The sequence below is a fragment of the Rhynchophorus ferrugineus genome, unplaced genomic scaffold (genome assembly GCF_030347505.1).
Source record: "Rhynchophorus ferrugineus isolate W39M unplaced genomic scaffold, kcgeb_rfMv2 rfM8, whole genome shotgun sequence".
Lineage (NCBI taxonomy): Eukaryota > Metazoa > Arthropoda > Insecta > Coleoptera > Curculionidae > Rhynchophorus > Rhynchophorus ferrugineus.
In genome coordinates, this window is record NW_027472587.1 from 34,464,978 (window position 1) to 34,488,111 (window position 23,134).

At 32.5% G+C, this 23,134-nt stretch overlaps 1 protein-coding gene across 2 annotated transcripts in view; it reads right to left on the bottom strand.

The window, feature by feature from the left end:
• Positions 1-390: 390 nt before the first annotated feature.
• The window catches only part of LOC143201136 (putative ferric-chelate reductase 1 homolog), a 51,589-nt gene continuing 28,845 nt past the window's right edge, over positions 391-23,134 (bottom strand). For both annotated transcript variants that reach the window (XM_076412012.1, XM_076412013.1), the window contains exons 2-11: positions 22,380-22,633; positions 18,447-18,608; positions 13,529-13,784; positions 9,186-9,389; positions 8,969-9,125; positions 6,762-6,988; positions 5,398-5,641; positions 2,102-2,214; positions 1,927-2,043; positions 391-1,870 (exon numbers count right to left, since the gene is read on the bottom strand). In XM_076412012.1, the coding sequence (XP_076268127.1) occupies positions 1,727-1,870; positions 1,927-2,043; positions 2,102-2,214; positions 5,398-5,641; positions 6,762-6,988; positions 8,969-9,125; positions 9,186-9,389; positions 13,529-13,784; positions 18,447-18,608; positions 22,380-22,633 (1,878 nt within the window). In that variant the 3' untranslated portion in view covers positions 391-1,726. The remainder of the gene's footprint in view (positions 1,871-1,926; positions 2,044-2,101; positions 2,215-5,397; positions 5,642-6,761; positions 6,989-8,968; positions 9,126-9,185; positions 9,390-13,528; positions 13,785-18,446; positions 18,609-22,379; positions 22,634-23,134) is intronic.

Here is a 23,134-nt window from a genome sequence, read left to right on the forward strand (position 1 = left end):
TCACGAATGGATAAAAACAGTCGAACCGTGCATTTGACTGAAAATAGTAATTACTATTTTCAATCGCTATTTTTGTGACGATCGACTGTTTCGACTGTTTTCAGTCGATAGTTTCCAACGCTATTAAAAATGATCGCACAATAATTACTAAAGCTTTATTAAATAAAGTAAATGCTTTATTTATTATTGAACGGAAACATTTTTTAACAAAAATCGAGAGAGTAATCGAAATAAAATTATAGCAATAAAAGTCAAAAGTATTTTACTATTGATCATTCACAATTTTAATCTCTATATATAGTCCTAGATTATCTAACCACTGGTTTGTAGATTTCAGGGCCCTAATATTTTTGTAAATTTTTGTTTTGAGTATATAAATAAAATAGCATATAATTGTAAAATGTATTTATTTACAAAAGTGTTAATACAAGTATATAAACCTTAATAATACATTATTTTAGAAACAACAACAACAATTTTATTTTTCTCTGTAGATTTTTGCAAATTTTTTTTTTGGTTTCCTTTTATTTGTGTACTTTTTATTGAAAGTACAACCTGTTGAAAAAATATTTTGTTTTATTTCACTTGTAAAGCGCAATCCACCGACTCTTTTTTTAGTTTATTAAGTAGTAAAACAAATAAAATCGTTTTGGTAACACCTATTTTTTGTAGCCATATAAGAATATTTAGATGTGTAAATTGTATAAAAAGTTTGATATTGTTCACAATTTTTGGTTTTTGACATTATGGCGAATGAAAATACAATAGAGAGAAAATAACTAAAAAACAGCATATTAATCTAAAATATATATATTTACAAAATTAGGTGTATAAATCTCATGAATAAATTATTTTAGAAACCACAAGAAAGTTCATATTTTCTCCGGCATTTTTAAATTTAGAACTTTTTTTTGTTCTGTCATTATAATATTTCTTTTGTATATTGTTGATATTAAATACCAATAGATATATGGCGAATACTGGATCTTAAATATATTGTTTTTTGTTGCACGTGGAAAAGCATCAAAATTTATTACAACCTTATGTTCGTTTATAAAATATAAAAACATATAAAATCCTACTGGTAACATCGGTGTTTTTTCATCCATATAAGAATTTTTGAGTTGTATGAATAATTGTTTATTACCATAACTAATATTTTAAGTTAAGGTACTATTAAACTTACGTTTTATGACGTAATGGTGAAGGAATTTTTACCCAATGTAAAATATTAAATTTCTACCATATGGATGTTCTAACGTAGGAAACAGCACTTGAATGTAAAAAGTATATATTTACAAAAATGTTAATACAACTCCATAAATAAAAAAAAAACTTAAAATACCAGATCTTATTAATATTTTTTTTAAATAAACAACAACAAGAATGGTAAATAGTGTTACAATCAAAACCAGCATAATTTAAAATTTCAGTCACTCTACAAAAGCAAATATGTACAATAAAATAAGTTTATAAACATACATTGAAAGATGTGGTATTTTATCAGATAGTTTTAGTAATCTCATGCGATTTCTGCTTATAAAGTAGAATCAGTTCTATTGTAATTTAACAAAAGAATCTTAAATACTGCTTAAAAGTACATCAGTCGTGCGTTTGGAAATAATCAAGTCATAAAATCTGAACATTTTTAAAATGTATAAAATGGTATTAACAACATTAGTCCGTTTTGGTTTGTTTTGATATCATGGGTGCTATACTTTTTATGTTAATTCTTGTTGGTTACTGAGGACTTCAGGTTTGACCACGCCTCTTCGATTGGTGCCAAGGCAGTTATGACAATCAACGCTACAACTATGACTATTATGACTAAAATATATACGGCAAGGAGGAATTTCCGGAACGCCGAGAACTGCAAGAAAAAATACGTCAAAATATGGAATTAAATAATTTTTTAATGATTCTTACCGGTGCGTCGGGATTTCTGTCGGTGAAACCAGAAGTTCTACCGGATCCCGCGAGATCCTTCATTGGGAACGAGGTAACTCTATTATCGCCAGATTTCTCAGCTAGACAATTTAATACCTAAAATATATGATAGAAAAATTTAGTGTGAATCAGCTTATGTTATTTGTAAACTTACTGAAAGGGCTAGATGACTGATAACATGAATAACAACATAAGCAACAAGGATCCAGTCGACGAATTCGGGCAGTTCAGCTTTGGTGAGCTTAACAGCAAAGAAGAGTGTCACAACTGAAAATAAATTACATTATATATAGTACATTATACATTTTTTTCGTTATTATAAGGGTACAAATTGAAATCCCGCGTTTGTTCACAATATTTTATCATTACATGTGTAAATCAGACACCTGTTGACAAAACTTTAGCACTATAGATATGTTTCAAAACAACTCTTAATAAAGCTAAATGTGTAGCTCTTAGATTCTACAATTAAAAATGATTATTCGAGATATATATGTAGATTTTAGAAAGAGGCCGCTATTGTCTACTTACAGGTTCCGAGTGAATAACGCTGAGTAACCGACAAAACATATTGAGTCCTACAGGCCTTCATACAGAAATACCAAATTTCCACTTTGGATTTCGAAATCATCATCCGACAATCGACAAAGTGCACAGAGTAACAGCAGCTGTTGAAAAGGCATTCGAAAAAAAGAAATACTGCCCTACAATATTCCTAGACCTCTCACAAATTTTCGACCGTGTATGGCCTTTAAGAATAATCTACGAAATGACCAAATTGTTACCGTCAAATTACCGTCGACCGCTAGAATCTTATATTTTCGAAAGAAAATTTAGAGTTTCACATAAAGGGGCATTCTCAACACTTAAACCTATTTCGGCTGCTACAGGATATTGCCTTGGGACCACTTCTGTATCTGCTTTATATTGTTGGTATCCCAACAACAGAAATAAACAGTACTTGGAACATTCGCCAACGACACAGTTATCGTGGTAAAAGATATATCTCTATATAAGGCTGTTAAAAAGGTACAAGTAGTTGTCATCAAGTCTACAAATGGACTAGAGACTGGAAAATACGGCTTAATATCTACAAATATGTCCATGTTAATTTTGTGCGGTGACGACATGGTAAAAAACCAATTATATCAGTTGACGGATGCGCGATTGCTCAAGCAAAACCAGCTAAATACCTCGGCATACATCCCGATGTTGAATTAAATTGGAAACATGATGCTAGAAAAAACAGAGCAGATTGGACTCAAAGTCAAGCAAATGTACTGGTTAATCGGTACTAAAATCAAAGAGATTGGTATATCAGTCAATTATAAAGCTAATTTAGGCATAAGGGGTGTAAATATAGGGTTGCACTAAAATATTAAATCAACTAGTAGCCCAATAAAGCCAAAAAAAATTACTACAATTAATTATCAATATAGTTCTGTTCAAACAACCGCGGTGTGCAGACGTACCTTTCAGAACGCTCTGTAGTAAAAAAAACATCGGAGTTACTATTGGTATCATAAAGGTGCCTGTCATAGAAAGTGAAAACCTAGTCTCCACCATTGTAGGGTGAGAACGTAATTTAAAACGTGAACTGTTGAACGCGAAAATTTAAAATTTATTTTTTATAAGCAAGGCTCAACCTTCTAGGAATTTTCTTTCTTATTTTCGGAACGGTAAATCGAGCGAGTAAAATACGACGTGCATAAAAAAATTTAATTAAACATTTAATAACTCTTAAGTGATCTGTACGGATAATTTTAATATATAATGGCTAATCCACAACACCTTTCTATCGATTTATCAATTGAATCACCCGCTGTTGGAAATAACGATCAACTGCCAATAACTGAAACCCCAGAAATGCGCGAATGGAACATCGTCACAAACAAAAAACGCTTGAGAACTATTGAAGAACAAGTCGTCCAAAAACAGACAAAAATCAGTGCTTATTGGCTTCAAAAACATATCCAAACATACAAGAGTTTCAGTGCCCTGACGGAAGAGACAGAAAAAAACCAGAACAACAAAGAAAATCAGAACAACAAACAAAAGCAATTCCCAGACCACCCTCATTAACAATATATAATATAGATGTTGTTAAACATCTGCATTACTTGCTCAAAAATATATGTAATAATTACACAATAAAAACAATCAGATCTGAAACAATGAAATTCAAATGTGTGGCCCCGAACATTTCAAAGTGTTAATAAGAGAATTGGACAATAGAAACAGGCACTACCATAATTTTCGACCAAAGTCCGAAAATACTTTTAAATTCGTCATAAAAGAACGACATCACGCCACAAATTCAAACACAATTAAACCAGCCCTAGATGAACGAGGCCAAGAAGTTGTAAATATACACAATATTAAGCATCATGCAACAAAGGAACCACTGCCAATGTTTTATATTGATTTGAAGCCAAAAGAAAATAATAAACATGTTTACGAGATTAAGTATTTGGACCACAATGTCATTAAACGTGACATACACAAAAAGAATTATCCCACAATGCGCCAGATGCCAAGCATATGGGCATACCAAAGCATACTGTCGCTAGTTGTATAGATTAGTGAAATGCGCAGGAGAGCATGCGACCAATGATTGCACGCACAAAACACGTTAAAGTAAAATGCGTCAACTGTATCGGTGACCATCCTGCAAATTATAGGGGATGCCTAGTCCATAAAACGTTGCAACAAAAAATTTATCCAGCACTGAGAGAAAAAAGAAACTTACAGCCACCAAAACAGCCCATAACATTTAACTCACCTAAAGCACCAATACAACATCCTCATATATCATACGCACACACAATAACCAACAGTCAAACCCAACCTAACACGCAGATAACGCCAATCACCATTGAACCTGTAAGTACAATTAGTAAATTAGAGGAAATGATGGGTAAACTTATGGAGCAAATGAGTACAATGATGAATTTACTCACCATCGTCGCTACCAAGCTAGCCTAATGACTGATAGGCATTACAGCAAATACAAAATAACCGACTGAAAAGCTAGTGGACTCGAACAACATGCCAGAGAGCTTAAAATGTTCTCATATGAACAAAATATTGATATCATGATACACATGTATCCGAAACACATTTCACTGATAGAAATTATGTACGGATTCTGAAATACAAGCTATATCACATAAAACACCCAGATGATTAAGCACATGGAGGAACATCTATAATTATAAAGAAACACGGAAATGAGAAAAATGAAAGCAACCTAAGCCAACCTAGGATGAATATCCCAGAGGAATACTTCAGAAGACAAGAACTCATGCCGAAACAAGACTGAGTAGAAATATAAAAAAAGTGCACGGAATTTACATCTTAAATAAATACTTAGCTTCATTATTTAACAGAGTATTAAGAAAGGAATGATTAAGATATCATTTATTTACATGTAATATAAAATGTACTTACTTCCAATAATATGAGCTGCATTTCCTATACCCCAATGAAGCCAATTGAAAATAGGTCTTTTTGGAGTACCAGGATGTGGTCTGAAATAAGCTCCTATCGGCTGAATAAAGCACAATATCGTTGTGACGGTACCCAAAATGGCGTGCGGATTCCTTTCTCCGGACCATGCTTTCAGTTCGACGAAGATGAGAACAAAAGCGACGATTGTCAGGCACCATGTGAGGAACATCAATGTTCTATGCCACTAAAATATGAATAAATGTAATTAATCAAATATAAGTATGAATGGTTTTGGATCCGAGCAACCAAAAGCTGCTTATATGGTAAATTGGGAGGGTGAAATTGGGAGTCGTTTGAAATTGGTTCTAGTTTTCGAAATGTTCAATAAATTCATGATTTTACTATTTTTGGTTAATAACATCCATTTATTGAATCCAAAATCTAATGCGTATTGTCAAATCCTTAGTATCGCTTTTCGATTTGCGCTATATCTTAGTGTAGCCCCTCTTCTTGCGAATTCAGAAAATGTATTTTGTCGAAAATGGGTTTTGTAAATATGTGTCGATAACTAATTGTGAATTACGTCCTTGTAATCGGGTGATTTGTGATTACCAAGAAAGTTGTTAACAACACTTCGAAACTGTGCCCATGCTGCAGCTTTATCAGGTGTTAAATATTTTGTAAACTTTGCGTCAACCGTTAGTTCTGGAATTTCAGGTCCGATATATATTCTGCCATAACAAAATCGCTTTCGTTGCTCGCCGATGATGAAGACGAACTTCTTAATGCATTTTTCCACTGAACAAATTGGCAATGGATCACTATCCATACCTAGAAATAGCTTCGATACTAATTATAGGTCGGGATATTTATACTATGCTTTTTTAAATTTATACCGACGACATCATCAATCCAAAATAACAATCTACACGATTTTTCTGTTCTCTCTATAACATTGGCAGTTATAAATATAAAGTTATAAATTGAAAAAAAAAATTGGTGTATTCCAGTACATATGCCATGATTTTTCTATGTTTACCGAGCATATAATATGTACAAAGGTAACAAAGTACTACGATTCGACTTTGGAACTTTGTCTCTGCAATTTTACACGTTCCAAAGTACAATCATAGCACAAAAACCAACTCCAAATGATGTTTAATGCAACCACAACAGCCTTTATAAGAGCTTAATGCTGCCACCATACACGAATTTGAAAACTAAAACCAATTTTGAAACACCATTTAAAGATCTGAGTTCAGAACATCAACTAGTGTTAAGAATCGTTCTCATCTGCTCAGGTCCAAAAGTTGACCCTAATTTGTAAACTTGTGTAATTATTATTACAAATTTGATATACTTACAGCAAACCACATATCCTTTCCGAACATTTGCTGGCCAACCCAGGTCTGTCTATAATATCTGGCCAACAAAATACCGATGGATGCGGTTCCTAACCATGCTGCCAGCATGAAACATCCGTGTAAACGTATTAATAGCTTTGATTTAGCTGCCAAAGCGGAAACATCGGCTAGGGATTGGGATTCTGCGCTAGCCAAATATGCTATGTCGTGGAATGAGACTGAATCGGCTAGAAATATAACATGTTTGTTCAAAGTGTATTTATTCAAATGAATTCTAAAACATAACTAAAATGATATCCTTCTATGATAAAAACAATATTCAGACCTGTTTCCGCCGAAATCGTGATATTTCTGGATTTCAGAGACTGAAAAAACTAATGGTCAGACGGAGTAAAGTCGAGGCTATACGGTGGATACAGAAAAACTATCTAACTAATGCGTATGTATGTAATCAAAAAAGATCTTTGTGATCTAGCGTTATGGTGATGAAAGACAGCCCTTTTCCTTTTGATCAATTCTGGCTCCATTTTTTAAGTAATTTGTTATTGACAATAGGTAGTAGGTAGTCTAATTAAAGGTTTCAAGAAGTTCATGATGATCAATTCTTTTCCAGTTTCATTAAATATTTGGAACTACCTTCTTTGGTGTCGATGCTAATCATCAACGAAAAGTCGACAATATCCAAAATAACTTTTTTCCCAACCTATTCTAATGAGATCTTCTCTTTATAACCATATTAATTAAATAATTAATTATTATTTATAATAGAATATTATTTATAATAGATCTTCTGATAAATCGATTGTTGGATGTGTCATTAAAGTACCTTCAGGGTAACTGGAATAGCGTGGCTGCCAATTTGATAGTAATATAGGACTTTATACCAAACACTTTGTCAAAAGTGAGCTGTAGAAGTAAATATATCAAGGACAACATTAAAAAGTAAATTGAACCTTCGTAAATTTGTACTATGAGCATCTCAAGCGATGGAGGAAGTTCTCCATGGAGCTCTACAATCATGACCCATCATAAGGATAGCAACTCACTAATAATTGATATTTTAGAAAGTTCATTTCCGAGTATCGAGGCAATGAACGAATTACGAGCAAGAATAACATCACTAGATCAGTCAAACGTGGTTAGACTACTGAAGAGGACCAAAGGGCAGCAGAAAGGATCAACATCGTTTTGAGAGCATTATTTCAATGACTTCACATTCTGTTTCTGCAAATTTTGAATGAAAAAAAGCATTACTTCAATATTGAAAAGAGGATGTAGTCAATATTGGAGAAACTGTATATAATAATTATAAAAACTGAATCAAAGGGAAGCGAAGAAATAGGTTATCCTTTGCTAGTAGAGTAATAGTAACAGGAGGTGTAGGAACATGTGAAGCGTAGTTTCGACAATTAAATCGTGGTAAATTCCAACATTCAAGAAAAAGAACGTTCTGGCAGACTGGACACGTTTAAAGATGCAAAATTGCAGAAGTTATTGGATGAAGACTCATCATAAACTAAGATATTATTGGCATAAAAGTTGAATGCTATCCTAGTCGCAATTTGTCAACGATTAAGAGCGATGGGAAAAATCCAAAAGATGGAAAAGATGGTTGTCACGTGAATTAGATGACAGGCAATTAAAAAATTGAAAAACAATCAGTGAAATGATTCTTCAAAAATATGGAAAGAAGTTGCTTCTTGCTCTTGAAAATTGCAAGTAAAAAAATCATGGTGATCACCTGGTGAAGCTAGCCCATCGACTACCAAGCCCGATCGCGACCCAGGTTGTTGTCATATATTACGAACAGTTGAAACCCGAAAAGAAAACAATTAATACTGATCGCAACCGACAACAAATGATCAATTTGGACTGTTATTATTGATCAAAAAATGTCCAAATACACCGAAAGGCATAAAAAGGTGATTTTGCAATATGATAAATCCCACGTAATAAAACCAATCAAAGAATTGTTGAAATCACTTGGATGGCAAGTTTTATTGTACCCGCTGTATTCTCCAGATCTTGCTCTAAGCAACTACCACCTTCTCGTATCGGTGTGGCATGCGCTTGGAGAGCAGCAGTTTGCAGATTTCGAAGAAGTTCAAAAATGACTCGATGAACAGTCTAGCTCAAAGAAAATATTAAAAAGAAGATATTGCGGCACAGCTGGAAACTTGAGATGGCAAATATAGAAATAAACTTACCTTTTACACTGGATCCAGCAGCTATCAACAAATTATATTTATCGTTGACCAAATCGTAGGTCTTTCCATTAACATTGGTTGAGGCATCTCTTCGTACCTTACAGTAAATCACACCATCCACTAAACTACTGTTCAGCATTTGGATACCCAGTTGAGGCTATAGACATCAAAGATATCAAAAAACATCAAACAGGAATATAATAACATGTAAACTCACATTTGACAGCCTGGGTGATCCGTAGTTGGGAACAGTGGTTTCGGACATGTACGCCGAAACGCCAGTACCCTTTTTGACGCATTCAATGACAGAATCGTCACCCATCTTATCGTCGGCAGACAAACCAACGCCAACCCAAGCGGCATTATTTTCAGCTTTCAGTTCAAAATCGTATTTTTCTCCAGTAACAGTTACAGCGACTACCTACAAATATTTATTGTCAATAACATGCCTATAAATTAGGTTTCAAAGATTTTTTTTATCTGAAGATTTATTATGAAATATTGGTACAATATATTTTATTCAAAGTATTGTCCATCGATAGTCACTGCTGTTCTCGATATTTCAGGCATATTATGTATCGACTAATTTTTAATCGACCGATTTATTTGTACCTTCGTAAGAAGTGAAGTGCTGCTTAGACAGGTCACGCCTCATATGTCGCAACAGGTAGTAATCAGAAGGAGCAAAGCCTGGAGAATACGGCGGGTGGGGTTTTAATGTTACCAAATATGTTGTCATACTGAAGAATAACATGAAAATTGTCTCTTTGCTTAATTGTACTGGACCGATCCTCATTGATGATTTCATCTAGTAATTCCTTCAAATGCTCGTCCAGAACGATATATGTCTTCGATATCAAAATCACCACTTTTAAAACGACACCAGTATTCACATGTTGGAATCTATAGAGCATGGTTGTCAGAAGTTTCATACAGACCGTCAGCCGTCTCTTTCTTCAAATTTAGATACAAAAATAAAACTATAAGTATAGATAAGTATATAATATAAATAAGGTATAAATTTAGACATTATTTACGCACTAAAAAATGTGCTACGCATTTGGACACGTGCAGAAAAGTGAAGCTTCAACATAAAGTTTGTTACAAATGTACCCAATACGATTTAATACACAGTAAGACCGTCTTCTGTAAATCCTTTAAAATCAATTTATAGGCCCGATTATTTTGCCCTAATAAATAGAAGGTGTAACATTTTAAAAGTAATTTATCTCTATATTTTATCGTTTCCTACTTTTAAAATCAATTTTATTTCATTTGAATAATCATTTTTATAATGTTGGCCATGAATAACGAAATTAAGAATATGGAGGTCATTACCTTCAAAAATTCGCAATAAAAATGACCGAAAGGAGAGCGAAAGTCTGTTACGTAATTATTTGTAATCGACGAAACAGGAACTTAAACCGATTTAACACTGTGATCAAAAAATTGTAAGTAAAAGGGTTATTTCTAGTCTTCCAGATAATTAGAATAGTCACGAAGAACCAATCCTATGTAACCGAAGTATACCACTTAAACAATATCACAAATACTGATAAAATAGTTTTCTATGCTTTCCCAAGTACTTTTCTATGCATTGAAATCAGTTTCTGTAGCATTTTTTCTACTCCAAAACAGGCATTCTGAAAACATCAAACACCTCTTGGAATGGCAAACATCGTTAACCACATAATTTATTCTTAATGTGCAAGAATAAAGATGTCATTAGGTACCAAATCAGGACCTTACGATCGATCGTCAATTCGATATTTTAGCCGGCCTAAAATTCAGTTTCTTTTTGACTTTTTCAGACGAATTCCAACTAACAAATGCCATCATTCACAATTGAAGAAATAACCAATTATGTTGGTTTGTTTTTCCCTCGAAGAATATTGTTAGTATAATAGTATTTGGAACGTCTTGGAAGTTCCATATAGTTGTGTAGAAGCTAAACAAAGTTTTAATGAACATTTAACATGTCCCTATAACATCAACAACAGCAGCATTTGTCAGTTTATGTGGGATCCAACCCAAACAAATAATTTTTACAGTAAAATTATTACGAAAACCGAACTTACATTTCAGATTTTATTTATATTATTTAAATGATTTCTTTTAGTATTTTAATTTTGGATATTTATATTTGTTTCTTTATTGTCTTTTATTCGTCCTACCAATCAGTACATACTGTTTCCAGTTAGTTGTTTACTTTTAATTATGCCCTCTATTTTCAATCAGTGATCTGATGCATTGTAACACCTTAAGCATATTGTTGTCAGTCACTAAGTAACACAGTGGTGTTGAAGTGACTAAACCGCCATGTAAAATATCCAAACGGATGCAAAATTTACCAGAAAGATGAGAAAACGTTATAAAAAAAATATGGAAAATATTTTGGTTATATTACACCAATATTACTCAATTTTTAAGTGATAATTGATATGAATATAAACAGCAAAATTCATATTTTTGTTTGATATTCTAGCCTAGTAGAAATAAAGGATAATAAATAACAGAAAACTATAATTCTTAGTATTTTTAGATTTTAGTTGTATATTATTATACATCCACTCTGTACAATTAAATACAGAGCAAAGAATATTATTGTCGCTACTCTTCTGATTACGTAACTTTTATAGATATTAAAAGACCTGAACACAATTCTAAATATATCGCATAACTGTTAATACAATACATAAATTACACTTAAAGAATGTTGATTTTAATCGCTGGCATTTGGTGATCTAACAAATTAACTGGTGATTACAAATTGTCGAAATTTAAAAACGCCTTATCTGAGGTTTGGAATTCCCAACGCTTTAATTACACAACTAATAGATCTATGGAATTATGCGTAACAACTTTACAAATGTAGTATACTAGTTAACCATTGTAATAATGCAATATAAGTTTTATCACAACAAAATGGTCATAAAATATTATCGAAAACATATATGTACGAAATTATTTTGTTTTAATGTAAATATTTGGTATAATATCACATTGTTTATTAATTTTCTAACGTATAGTTTGATAAATTATACTTTTATATTGTTTATTATTTATACTAAAATACTTAAAATACTATATAATATACATCCTGAAAGTCGGAATAATGAACCTGAAGTGAATTGGAAAAGCAGAAGAGTTAACTACCCCACAGAAATTAAAGAAATAGTGGTGGAACGTTGAAAGAGAAAAAATGGAAAACAAAAGTGAGCCCAAAATTATTATCAGAGAATATGGCTACATTTGCTGATAATACTGCATACTTTCTATTGAAGACAATACTAAAGAAGTAACTAGAAATCAGTAACACCCAAGTTATAATATAAATAAGTGAGACTATGGCTACATTTGCTAATAATACTGTATACTTCCTATTGAAGACAATAGCAAAGAAATAACCAGAAATCTGTAACAACCAAATAATAATATAAACAAGTGGATCTAGACATAGTGAATAAAACTCAACTAGAGTAAATAAGTGCAATTCAACTACAATCAAACTGTTCATATATAGATAAATATAGATAACACACCGGGGCAAACGTCCTACTACCATTTGAATTGCCTTCATTTTCCTCAAAGAAAAGATAAGTAAATTTGGTTTTCATAGAAAGTTTATTTGGTCTTTACGTTTTTTTCTTTTTCGTTATGATTGAAAAATTATATCAGCTAAATGGTGACCACTATTCGCTATGCAACTTTAGGCTCTTTTCGAGGCATGTTTCAGGACATCCTACAACATCTGAGGCTGAATTTCTTCAATTTCGTGACCAATATTGCCTTTAAGATGTTGAAGTGTTAGGAGCTTATTCACATAAACGTTTTATTTTAGAAAACCCTACAAGAAAAAAAGGTGCTGTTAAATCCGGAGATCTGGCTGGCCCATGCTAAATAGCCACTTCGCGAAATTAGTCTTTGTGGAAAAAGTCATTCAATAATTGAATTGATGAACCAGCTGTATGTGCTGCGGTTCCATCTTGCTAAAACCATATCTCCTCTAATCCTTGCTCTCCCATTTCAGGCACAAACAAATTTCGAATAATGTCTTGGTGCCTTTAAGCAGTAACAGTAACTGCAACACCTTGGTTATTTTCAAAAAAATAGGGACCAATTAATTGAGTATTCTGTGTTCACCAAAACCGACTGGTCTGAAATATTCTGGGAATAAATTTTCGTCGAATGAAGAGGGGATCGCCGAAACTGAGACCTATTTTGAGGCAAAGGACAAACCGTACTACAAAAATGGCATCTAAAAGTTGGAGGGTCGCTATAATCAGTGTATGTATCACTCTTGAAGGGAATTATATTGAATAAAAAAAACAAATTTTGACAAAATAAATATGTTTTACTATAGTAGGCCGGCGACTTTTCAATTGACCTGTTAAACACGAATATCTTAATCACAGAAACACCTTAGAACAGTAGGACTAAGACAAGGAGGAAGTCAACAAAACTTAACATTGTCCATAACATTTATGGATGAAATAATAAATAAATAACATGAGGGGAAAATTATGAAAAAAAAAACTTAGTTTCTAGACAGGTACTTACAGATTTACAATTTTGTGACGCCACACAGCCTGCTGGAGCTCCAAAGCACAGTTTCGTAACGGAACATCCTTCATAGAATGGATCGAATTGCGTCGAGCTTTCTTTTGGTTGGAAGGGTACAAAATTTGGAGGAGTTTGTTCATCTGGAGGGGTCGATAGGTTGACGTATGGATCATTGGCACCTTGTTTGGTTATCTCCACTGGTTCAGATGTAACTCCGACCCAAAAGGTATCGTAAGTCTGAGCTATCGTGGAACTAAAAAGAAAAAATTACTCAAAAATGATATATAGTGATAACTAACATCCCTAAGATTAACTAGTATATTCGAAATAAATTTAAAAGTAACCAGAATAGTATATTTTTCTATAATGAAAAATTTCTATAATGATAGGTGCATCAGTAAAACTTGTGCAGCAATCCCTTAAAATTAACTAAAAATAAATCGATTTTTGATACAATTCCTTCAATTTATTTCTGTCACTATTCAGTCTTTCTTCTTTTCTCAAGTACTTCCTCTGATACTTTCATCCCAGGTACAACACGTCTGTCCATCTTTCCTGTCCAGGTACCATATGTCCTGTTCATCTTTGTTTCATGCATTTTCCCCAAATAAGTGCTAAGTTTTCTTTACTGTTTGTATCCATCCTTTGTCCAAATTATATTCATGTTTTCCTTTTTTCTATCTTATATCATTCGAATTTTCATTCAGATAGATTCACAAGGTTTTCATCTTTTTGGTTTATCTCCATTCTTATTTCTTCGGACTACCATAGTGATAATAGTTTTTGGATAAATGTTCTTTTGTTAATATCACAGATCAATTTCGCTGCATCTAATAATGAGTTCTTAAAATATTTCCACAGTTATTCAATCAGTCCGCCGTATTGTTTCATCTCCTTGTCAAATTTTTGGGTTAATAGTTCTGCATATTTTTTGCTTACAATTTCCTTTTGTAACTTATAAGCTTTTATAGTTTCAACTAATTATAGTACCCTTCTTCGTTGCATGTTTTTATTGCATTGATTTATTGTCCAACCTTATGGTCATCACTTCTAAGTACTGATCGCTTTCTACTTCTGCTCCACGTCTCACTCTTGTTTCCATAATTTCTCTTTTGTTTTCTCTTTGTATTAATATATAGTATATGATTCTGTTTCTGTTTTTTAGTTAGCTTGTATATTGATTGATTTTATTTTCATCAAAGAATGTATTTGTTGTTATCATGTTATGCAAAAGCCTATGAAGATATAATCAGCTATGTTCTTATATGTCACAAAAACCTTCGATAAGGTATGGCATGATAATCTTGCTCATAAGCTACAGATAATTTTATTAAAACAACACAGTGAACTGTTAAAACCTTGCATTACAGCTAGAATATTTGGATCAAACAATAGGAATACAATAAAAGAAGCTAAAATAAGTGTACCACAAGGAAACCTATTGGGCCCAATTATTTACCTACTCTACACATGTTCTACATTTGCTGATGAAAGTACGATTCTTGTTGACGGAGACAACAGCGAAAAGGCCACAAGAAAATTACAACAGGCAAGTTAATTAAATAATTGTTAAAATTCACTAATGTAAATATGTGCAGGTATAGTTCACGTATAGTCAAAAAGCACAAGCACCAATGACAACAAAATTACTATCATTCCATATAGCAACAACGCTAAGTATCTCGGAATGAATCTTGATACAAGACTTCGCTGAAAAAAACATTTGGAGATGTTTCGCGAAAAATAATATAAATGCAATACCAGTTCCAGAAGTCCTACGAAACATAGTTCGTACACTCAGATACTACAAGTCTCATTATTTACACTTCAGATGCCGACTGTCACTTAGGAAATCAAAAGAATTGTAAGGGGACACGCGGAGAGACTCCATTCTCTCCATGTCCATGTCAATATCGAAGTACTACAACTTTTGGATAACACAGAATAGGCCACAGACTTAAAAGAATAAAACGACTTAAGCGAACGAATAAAAGACAGCAGTGTTAAGGCAAAAACAGTATTACATCAGAGACTAAGATAGGGCCGATGGGTCCTCCTAGATATATACCTAGGTATAAGTTATTGTAAAGACAAATTGTAGGTTAATCGGAAACGACTAGTAACATTATAATAAATAAATAATAAAAAAATGTATGCAGGGTTCAGTAGTTATGTTCACATATACAATTTCATAATATCGTCGTAATTTAGTTTAAATAAGGTTATATTTTCGATAATTATTTATTTATTTCATATTATTACTGCATCTAAAGGGAATACAAAGAAAATTAATACATGGAAACTGAAAATACTTTGCTGACAACTGAATATATTGCTGACAAATGGCTATTTTGTAATAAACCAAGAGACATGTTGAATATTATTGAATATTCATGACCTCTGTTTGGCAATTAGGACATAATAATTTTATTATTACGCTGTATACTCTAATTTCTATTCAGTTATAGCAACATCGAACACGTATAAATAACAAACAACAATATTAAAATCCCAAGCATTTTTAATTGGCGGAAAACTTGAAAATAATTAATTCCACCTTGGTTTTTCTACAAGCAATGTAATAATAATGACTATGATATTACCCGTAACTACAATGTAATATAAATAGCAAGTGATTTGTAATAGTTATAAATTGCAAAATTCGTAAGAGGCATCCAAATTTCTTCCTTTTTATTATAATTTATAATAAACTACAATAATAACAATAATGTGGGATAATACAAAATCTAGAGGATTAAACATCAATGTACCCATGTTGTAACATTTAGAATATAAATATACCATCTACGATATTTAAAAATTTTATTATGTTTTAACACATTTTTGTTTTTCTACCTCGAAAATATTGTGGAAAAAAGAAAATTATGGTTTTTCCATTAAGAATTTTTAGTTTAAATCATTTTTTTTTCATTTCACAATTATTCTCTTTTCACTACAATGTTTTAGTAGAGCTTTTCCCCCAATGGCTCTGTGAAATGATCAACATTAATCAACCATCATGTTGATATACCATCAGCTCTGGCATTACCTAATTTTTTAAGAAAAGAATCAACATGGTTGAAAAGAAGAACATCAAAAAAGCAACAGTTTTAAATTAGTCTACTATATTAGCTATTCACGTGTAACACATAAAAAGTTTGCACCTTTCATTTGTAGATCAAAGAGCACCTTGACAACTCTTAAATATTCACATAGTAAACAATCAAAAGCTGTATACTTAAATGTCTTATTGTGTACTCTTAATTATGTTAATTATGTAATAACTATTAACATAAAATAAAGAGATTATTGGAATATTTTTAAATAACTTATCATAGAAAAAAACTAATTCATGACATAATTAAAAATGATCTCACAATTACTACTACAGCTTTTTAAATAAAATAAATGTTTTATTTATTATTGAATAGATATATATATATATATATATATATATATATATATATATATATATATATATATATATATATATATATATATATATATATATATATATATATATATAAAGCTCGCCAGTATGACAAATGTTGTCTTACGATACCAGAAATTTGTTTCAACTCATATCTTTTTGAAGCCATATCTGGAATGTTTTATGTATTGCCCAAAGTATGTGCCAAAGCAAATTTAAAGGATATTCTTGATAAAATGTTATGCCAGCAAATGTCATTCTTTTTTTAAAACCATTATATGTGTTCAACATCGAGAAGGGGGAAATATAATAAGAAATGTAATAATTGTAATAATTAGTGTTGCTTGCGGTGGATGAAAAAAGTAAACAGGATTGCAAAGGGAAAAAATGAATAATTTTGCATGGCTACATATCTTATGGATAGGGTTGTAATAAGTTATTATTGTAACATGTAACTAGTATCCTGGACTTATTTTATATGTTATTTGTTATAATATTTACGACAATAATTAATGTACAATTAGAAAATAAGTTATCAGTTTAATTTACATTTTACATGTTGTCTTTTTATGTATTTAGAAAATATTTTAAACAAATGTTAACTAGTATTTATATAAAACATTTTATTAATATTGTATTTTTTAATTTCCCCCTGTAATAAATGAATAACGGTCTACAAAATACGCAGAAATATAATCACACATGTTGAACACGGGCGGGGTGCCAGCAGCGCCAACTAGAACCCGATAACGAATAGACGTTTATCTGGGATGTAATTGAAGGGTATCTCCATTCATTGAGTACTCGACCATCGTTTGGTTTAGACGTGCCACCATCGACTGCCCAAGCCTCGTCACCAGGTAACAACGCTGCCATCAGTTTTATCATTTGTATTTTTATATTTTTATATTACTTCAATAAATAACGGTCACAAATAACGTAAACATCACTGTTTCATTTCGTTTTACCTCCATTCACCGAGCCATCTAATTTACCCTAAAGTCTTATATAGGGGAGATCGCATTATAAGCTTGTATATGTTATGTTCACAACTGCCTGCTAATATAAGATACAGATAATATGTAAAAATAAATGATATTATAAATGATTCCCAATGCAAAAAAGGCGTTTCACCATCAACAACGCAGTCATACATAACAATTCACCTTACGTCACATCGTTTCTTAACAAAATGTTTAGGAATGTATCGTAAAAGTAACCTTGAATTTAAATTCGCCATGATTTGCCTTTCACGGTTTCAAACCAACAATAAAACAAGTATTATTCAAGATTAAATGCTTTTTTCGACGTACGTATATGAAATTAAATAATACATTGAGTAATCCAGGAGCTTATCTATAATAATCATATTAATATTACGTCGACAATCAGGAAGTGGTAATCCGAGGGTTTATAATCATTAGTGAGATTTCGTCATTCCTCATGACTAATTATTTTTTCCGAAATAGAACGTGGAGAACTTACTTGAAAATAACCGGACCTTCGTAGTCCTGGGGAGGCTTCCAGATGACGCTTATGCTGGACTTGTCGTTCGGTGAATTGTGCGTCAGAGAATCCGCTTCTTCCACGCAGTTTAAAGGATGGCCCTCGTTGACGGAGGCTGAGTTAAAAGTACCCAGTATTTCCCTAGAAAAAAATTATGGCATTTGATTCTCGCTTGAAATTATAAGTAGTATTATCATTTATTGTATCGAGTATTTACATGCATTCCCATCGTTTTTTTACTTTAAAAATATAATGTAACTTTTCAGTTGGGAAAAATTGATACCATAACTAGTAAATTAAAAAGTCCCCGGTCACACACATAGATGGCACTACTAGAATTAAATCCACATATTTTTTAGTTAGCCCTAACCCTCAAAAAATGCAAACTAATGACAGCTGTCGGTCATTAGTTTGTGAATTATAGCATTTTGAGTGAAGCAACTTTTGTTATTGAGAAAAAAATTGATAAAAAAATTCGCGTGTTGATAAAATATTGCTTTTTGCAGGGAAAAAATCAACCATCAAGGATTAGTATGCTAAGTTTAGACATGGTGAAATTAGCATCGAAGACGGTGAACACAGTAGACACTTAAAAGAAGTTGTTACCGACGGAAACATTAAAAAAATCCACAAAATGATTTTGAATGAGCGTAAATTCAAATTGAATAAAATAGCAGACACTCTAAAGATATGTACTGAACATGTACATCATATCATTCACGAATATTTGGGTATGAGAAAGCTCTGTGCAAAATGGGTGCCGCGCGAGCTCACTTTTGATCAAAAACAAAGACGAGTTGATGATTCGGAACACTGTTTGAAGATGATCAAGCGTAATGAGCCCGAGTTTTTGCATCGATATGTGATAATGGCTGAATCATGGCTCCATCACTTCACTTCGAAGTCCAATCGACAGTTATCCGAGTGGAATGCACACGATGAACCCGCTCCAAAGCGTGAGAAAACGCAACTGTCGGTTGGCAAGGTTATGAAGTCTGTATTTTGAGATGCGCATGGAATAATTTTCATTGACTACCTTTAAAAAGGAAGGACCATGAACGGCGACTATTACATAGCGTTATTGCACCGTTTGATTGACGAAATCGCCGAAAGAGGACCGCATATGAATAAAAAGAAAGTGTTGCTCGACCAAGACAATGCACCGTGTCACAAGTCAGTGAAAACGATGGGAAAAATCCATGAATTGGGCTTCGAATTGCTTCCTCATCCACCATATTCTCCAGATCAGGCCCCCAGCGACTATTTCCTGTTCTCAGATCTCAAGAGGGTGCTCGCTGGGAAGATATTTTCGTTCAAGAGGTGATCGCCGAAACTGAGACCTATTTTGAAGCAAAGGAAAAATCGTACTACAAAAATGATATCGAAAAGTTGAAAGATAATGAGTGTATCACCCTTGAAGGGAATTATACACAAAAAAATGTGTTTTGCTATGGTATGTCGGGGACTTTTCAATTGACCTGTTATATGTTAATCAAAATATCTCCCATTAAATTTTAAAAATGTTTACCAAATTTTTGACAATATAGCGATACCAGGTCCAAAAATAATGTTGGTCTGGCAGGCATTAAATCTCGTTTGGATTAAATTTCGATTTCCTCGCATTTCTTCTTCATTTTCGCACTTCTTGAGCATTTCTAAACCGTGTGCCGGCCAAGCCAAGTTTGGGTGGTCCATGAGGCAAAAGTCCCGCTACATTTTTGATTTCGTGTCATCTTGGTTATGTAACGTTTAGATCAGTTTCGCTTTAACCATTGTGTTATGTAGACGTCCAAATATTATTATGGATAAATACACCCCACAAGGACGAACATAAATAGTGACAAAATATACTGAATACAATCGTTCCATTATTGCCACTCAGCGGAAATTGTATCAAAAATATCTTAATCGTCCAGTGGCTCACAAAACCAAGATTTATCGAATTTTTGACAGTATGGTACAACAGTACAACAATTCTGATGGTTCAGAGTTACATATTTCTGCACGCAGTTTAAGGCGTCAAAATTCAATTAGTCCAAAAATTGCTACCGAGATATCCTGATCATTGAGTTGAATAAACAGGACAGTCGGTTTTAGGGAACACAGAATCCTAAATTATTTCATGAAACATCATTGCACCCACATAAAATCCACTGTATGGTGTGGTATTCATGCTGGAAACATCATTGGTCCGTTTTTTTGAGAATGACCAAGGTGTTACTTACTGTTACTGCTGAACGGTACCAAGACATGATTCGAAATGTTCTTATGCCTGACATGGAAGAGCAAGACTAGAGGACATGTGGTTTCAACAAGATGGGACCACAGCACACACAGCTCGTTCAACAATTTCATTTCGTTCAATAATTATTGAATTACGTTTTTCCACGAAGACATTAACATCTGCAAGACAATATTAGTCACGAAATTGAAGAAATTCAGCTTCAGATGTTGCAAGATGTCATGAAAAATGCCTTAAAAGAGCCGAAAGTTAAATAGCGAGTCGCGGTCACCATAGCATTCTGTTTCCATTTTTTGACAGCGAATCATTTAGCAATCCTTTCCAGTCCAGTTTCTGGAATAGTAGTTAGTTTCTAAAAATATTAGTGTTAATCTGTTGAAAGTCATAAACACTGGTTTCTCAAATGAAACTACTTCTTCTGCTCCTAGTCCTCTGCAAAAGTCAAGCAATCTATCTTAATTTTGGTTCTTCCTAATTTGATTGGTTGGACCCAATTGAAAAGTAATGGCGAATGTCCATCACATTAGAGATGCCGAAAAAATATCGATATATCCAAAAAGAGACTTTCCAAAATTATCGATATTCTTGATCAATATTTTTCGATATTTTTAAAAATAATTAAACATATTTTTTATATAAACCTTAAAAATTGGTACTTAATTTTAAATAATTTTAAAGGTTTAGTGTATCTTTAAATTTAATTTTAAAGGATTACAATATTTTAGTATTTAACTGTAAGAACTTATTAAAAATATCAAAATATATTGCAAAAGATTATCGATATTTTTTGAAACATCGATATATCGAAATATCTATATTTTTCTCGGTGGTCGACTCCCCTACATCACCTTGCCTCACTCCTGTTATAATTTCGAAGGTTTTCGATATTACTCCCTTAAAATTCACCTTGTATTTTGTACCAATCAGCGTTTGTTTGATAATTGCACTGGTTTTCATATCAGACCAGTTCAGATCTTGTCCTTCGAAGATTTGGAAAAGAGATTCAGGTCCACAGAGGCATAGATCTTTTTTATAAAGTTTCCTTTGCAATATAATTAATTTTAGAATCATAATTTGTTATGCACAAGATCTTCCTGGTCTGAAACATGCTTGATATTCACCAATTTTGCATTCATTCATTGCATTTTACCAATAAATATGGCTGATCAAAATATATGCAAAAGCCTAATACATTGTTCGATCTAGTCGGCCTGATACCTTATATTCTACTGAATGGATTTACTTAAAATTTAGTAAAAATAATCTTTGTATATCTCTATGTATTATATAAATAATTTTGAGAACTGTAAACAATTTATTTTAATACTTACAACGTCTTAACCAGAAAATACATAAACCTAAACGTTCTGAATTTTAATGTATCCTTTACTATATATGCTATATATAAGATCTAGAACATATAGCGGTAAATAAACAATTACAAAATCGCTGTTAATATAAAAGTCAACAGGTCAACAGATCAAAGCACAAGTAGGGAATTCCAGTTTCTTATATCATTCCCAAGATCTAATCTGTATCGTAAATTGCAAAATTTATATGACCTTATTAAAGGAAATTTAAAGTGATATGACATTTTTTAATAACAAAATGTGATGTTCCCTATTCATTGTGGTAGATAGACACAAGTATGACATAAGATTTAAACATACCCATTAGGGGTCCTTCCTTGTATTAAGAATCCTTGGAATGGCACATTTACCGTCGATGTCACCGTTAGTTTAACGTCGTTTCCCTGTCGCCTTGGTGAAACAACGTAAGGAGATATTTCAGTCTGAGGTAGTATTCCTCCTCCATGGAAAGGCATCAACGTTTCACACGCTGATGTCGGTGCTCCTTGTGGAAGCGTCCACGCCATATTTATGACGCCGAGCAAAAGCAAAACGAGATGCATTCTATACCGCAACTGTAAATCAATAGAAATTGTCACTCACTCAATATACAACGGGGGCACAAGCCCCGCTACCGTCGAAATTTTCAATAAATACACTATTTCTGCTCGTTCTTGTGACGTATATTTACTGACAATAAAATTTGGACGTCTAAACAACACACTGATTAAAGAAACGATTAAGCTAAACGTCACAAAATGCTACCGGGACTTTTGCCCCACCTTATATATTTGTTTAACATGAAAGTATATTTGTTTTCGACAATGAATTGTTGTAGTTGTTAAGTTAATTATTAAGTGATTAATGACATTAATTTAACATTAAACTAAAATGATAATTAGCAACTAAATAACTATATGATTCACACAAAATTATTTAAAGATATAAAGATAATCAGCATCATTATAAATCCCAAGCAATACTGCTGATATTGGTCCCGCGAGAGTTAAATATTAGTCATGAGCCATAGTTGTTCTTGCAACGGAAAAAATAAGAATATTTGGGACTATGATATC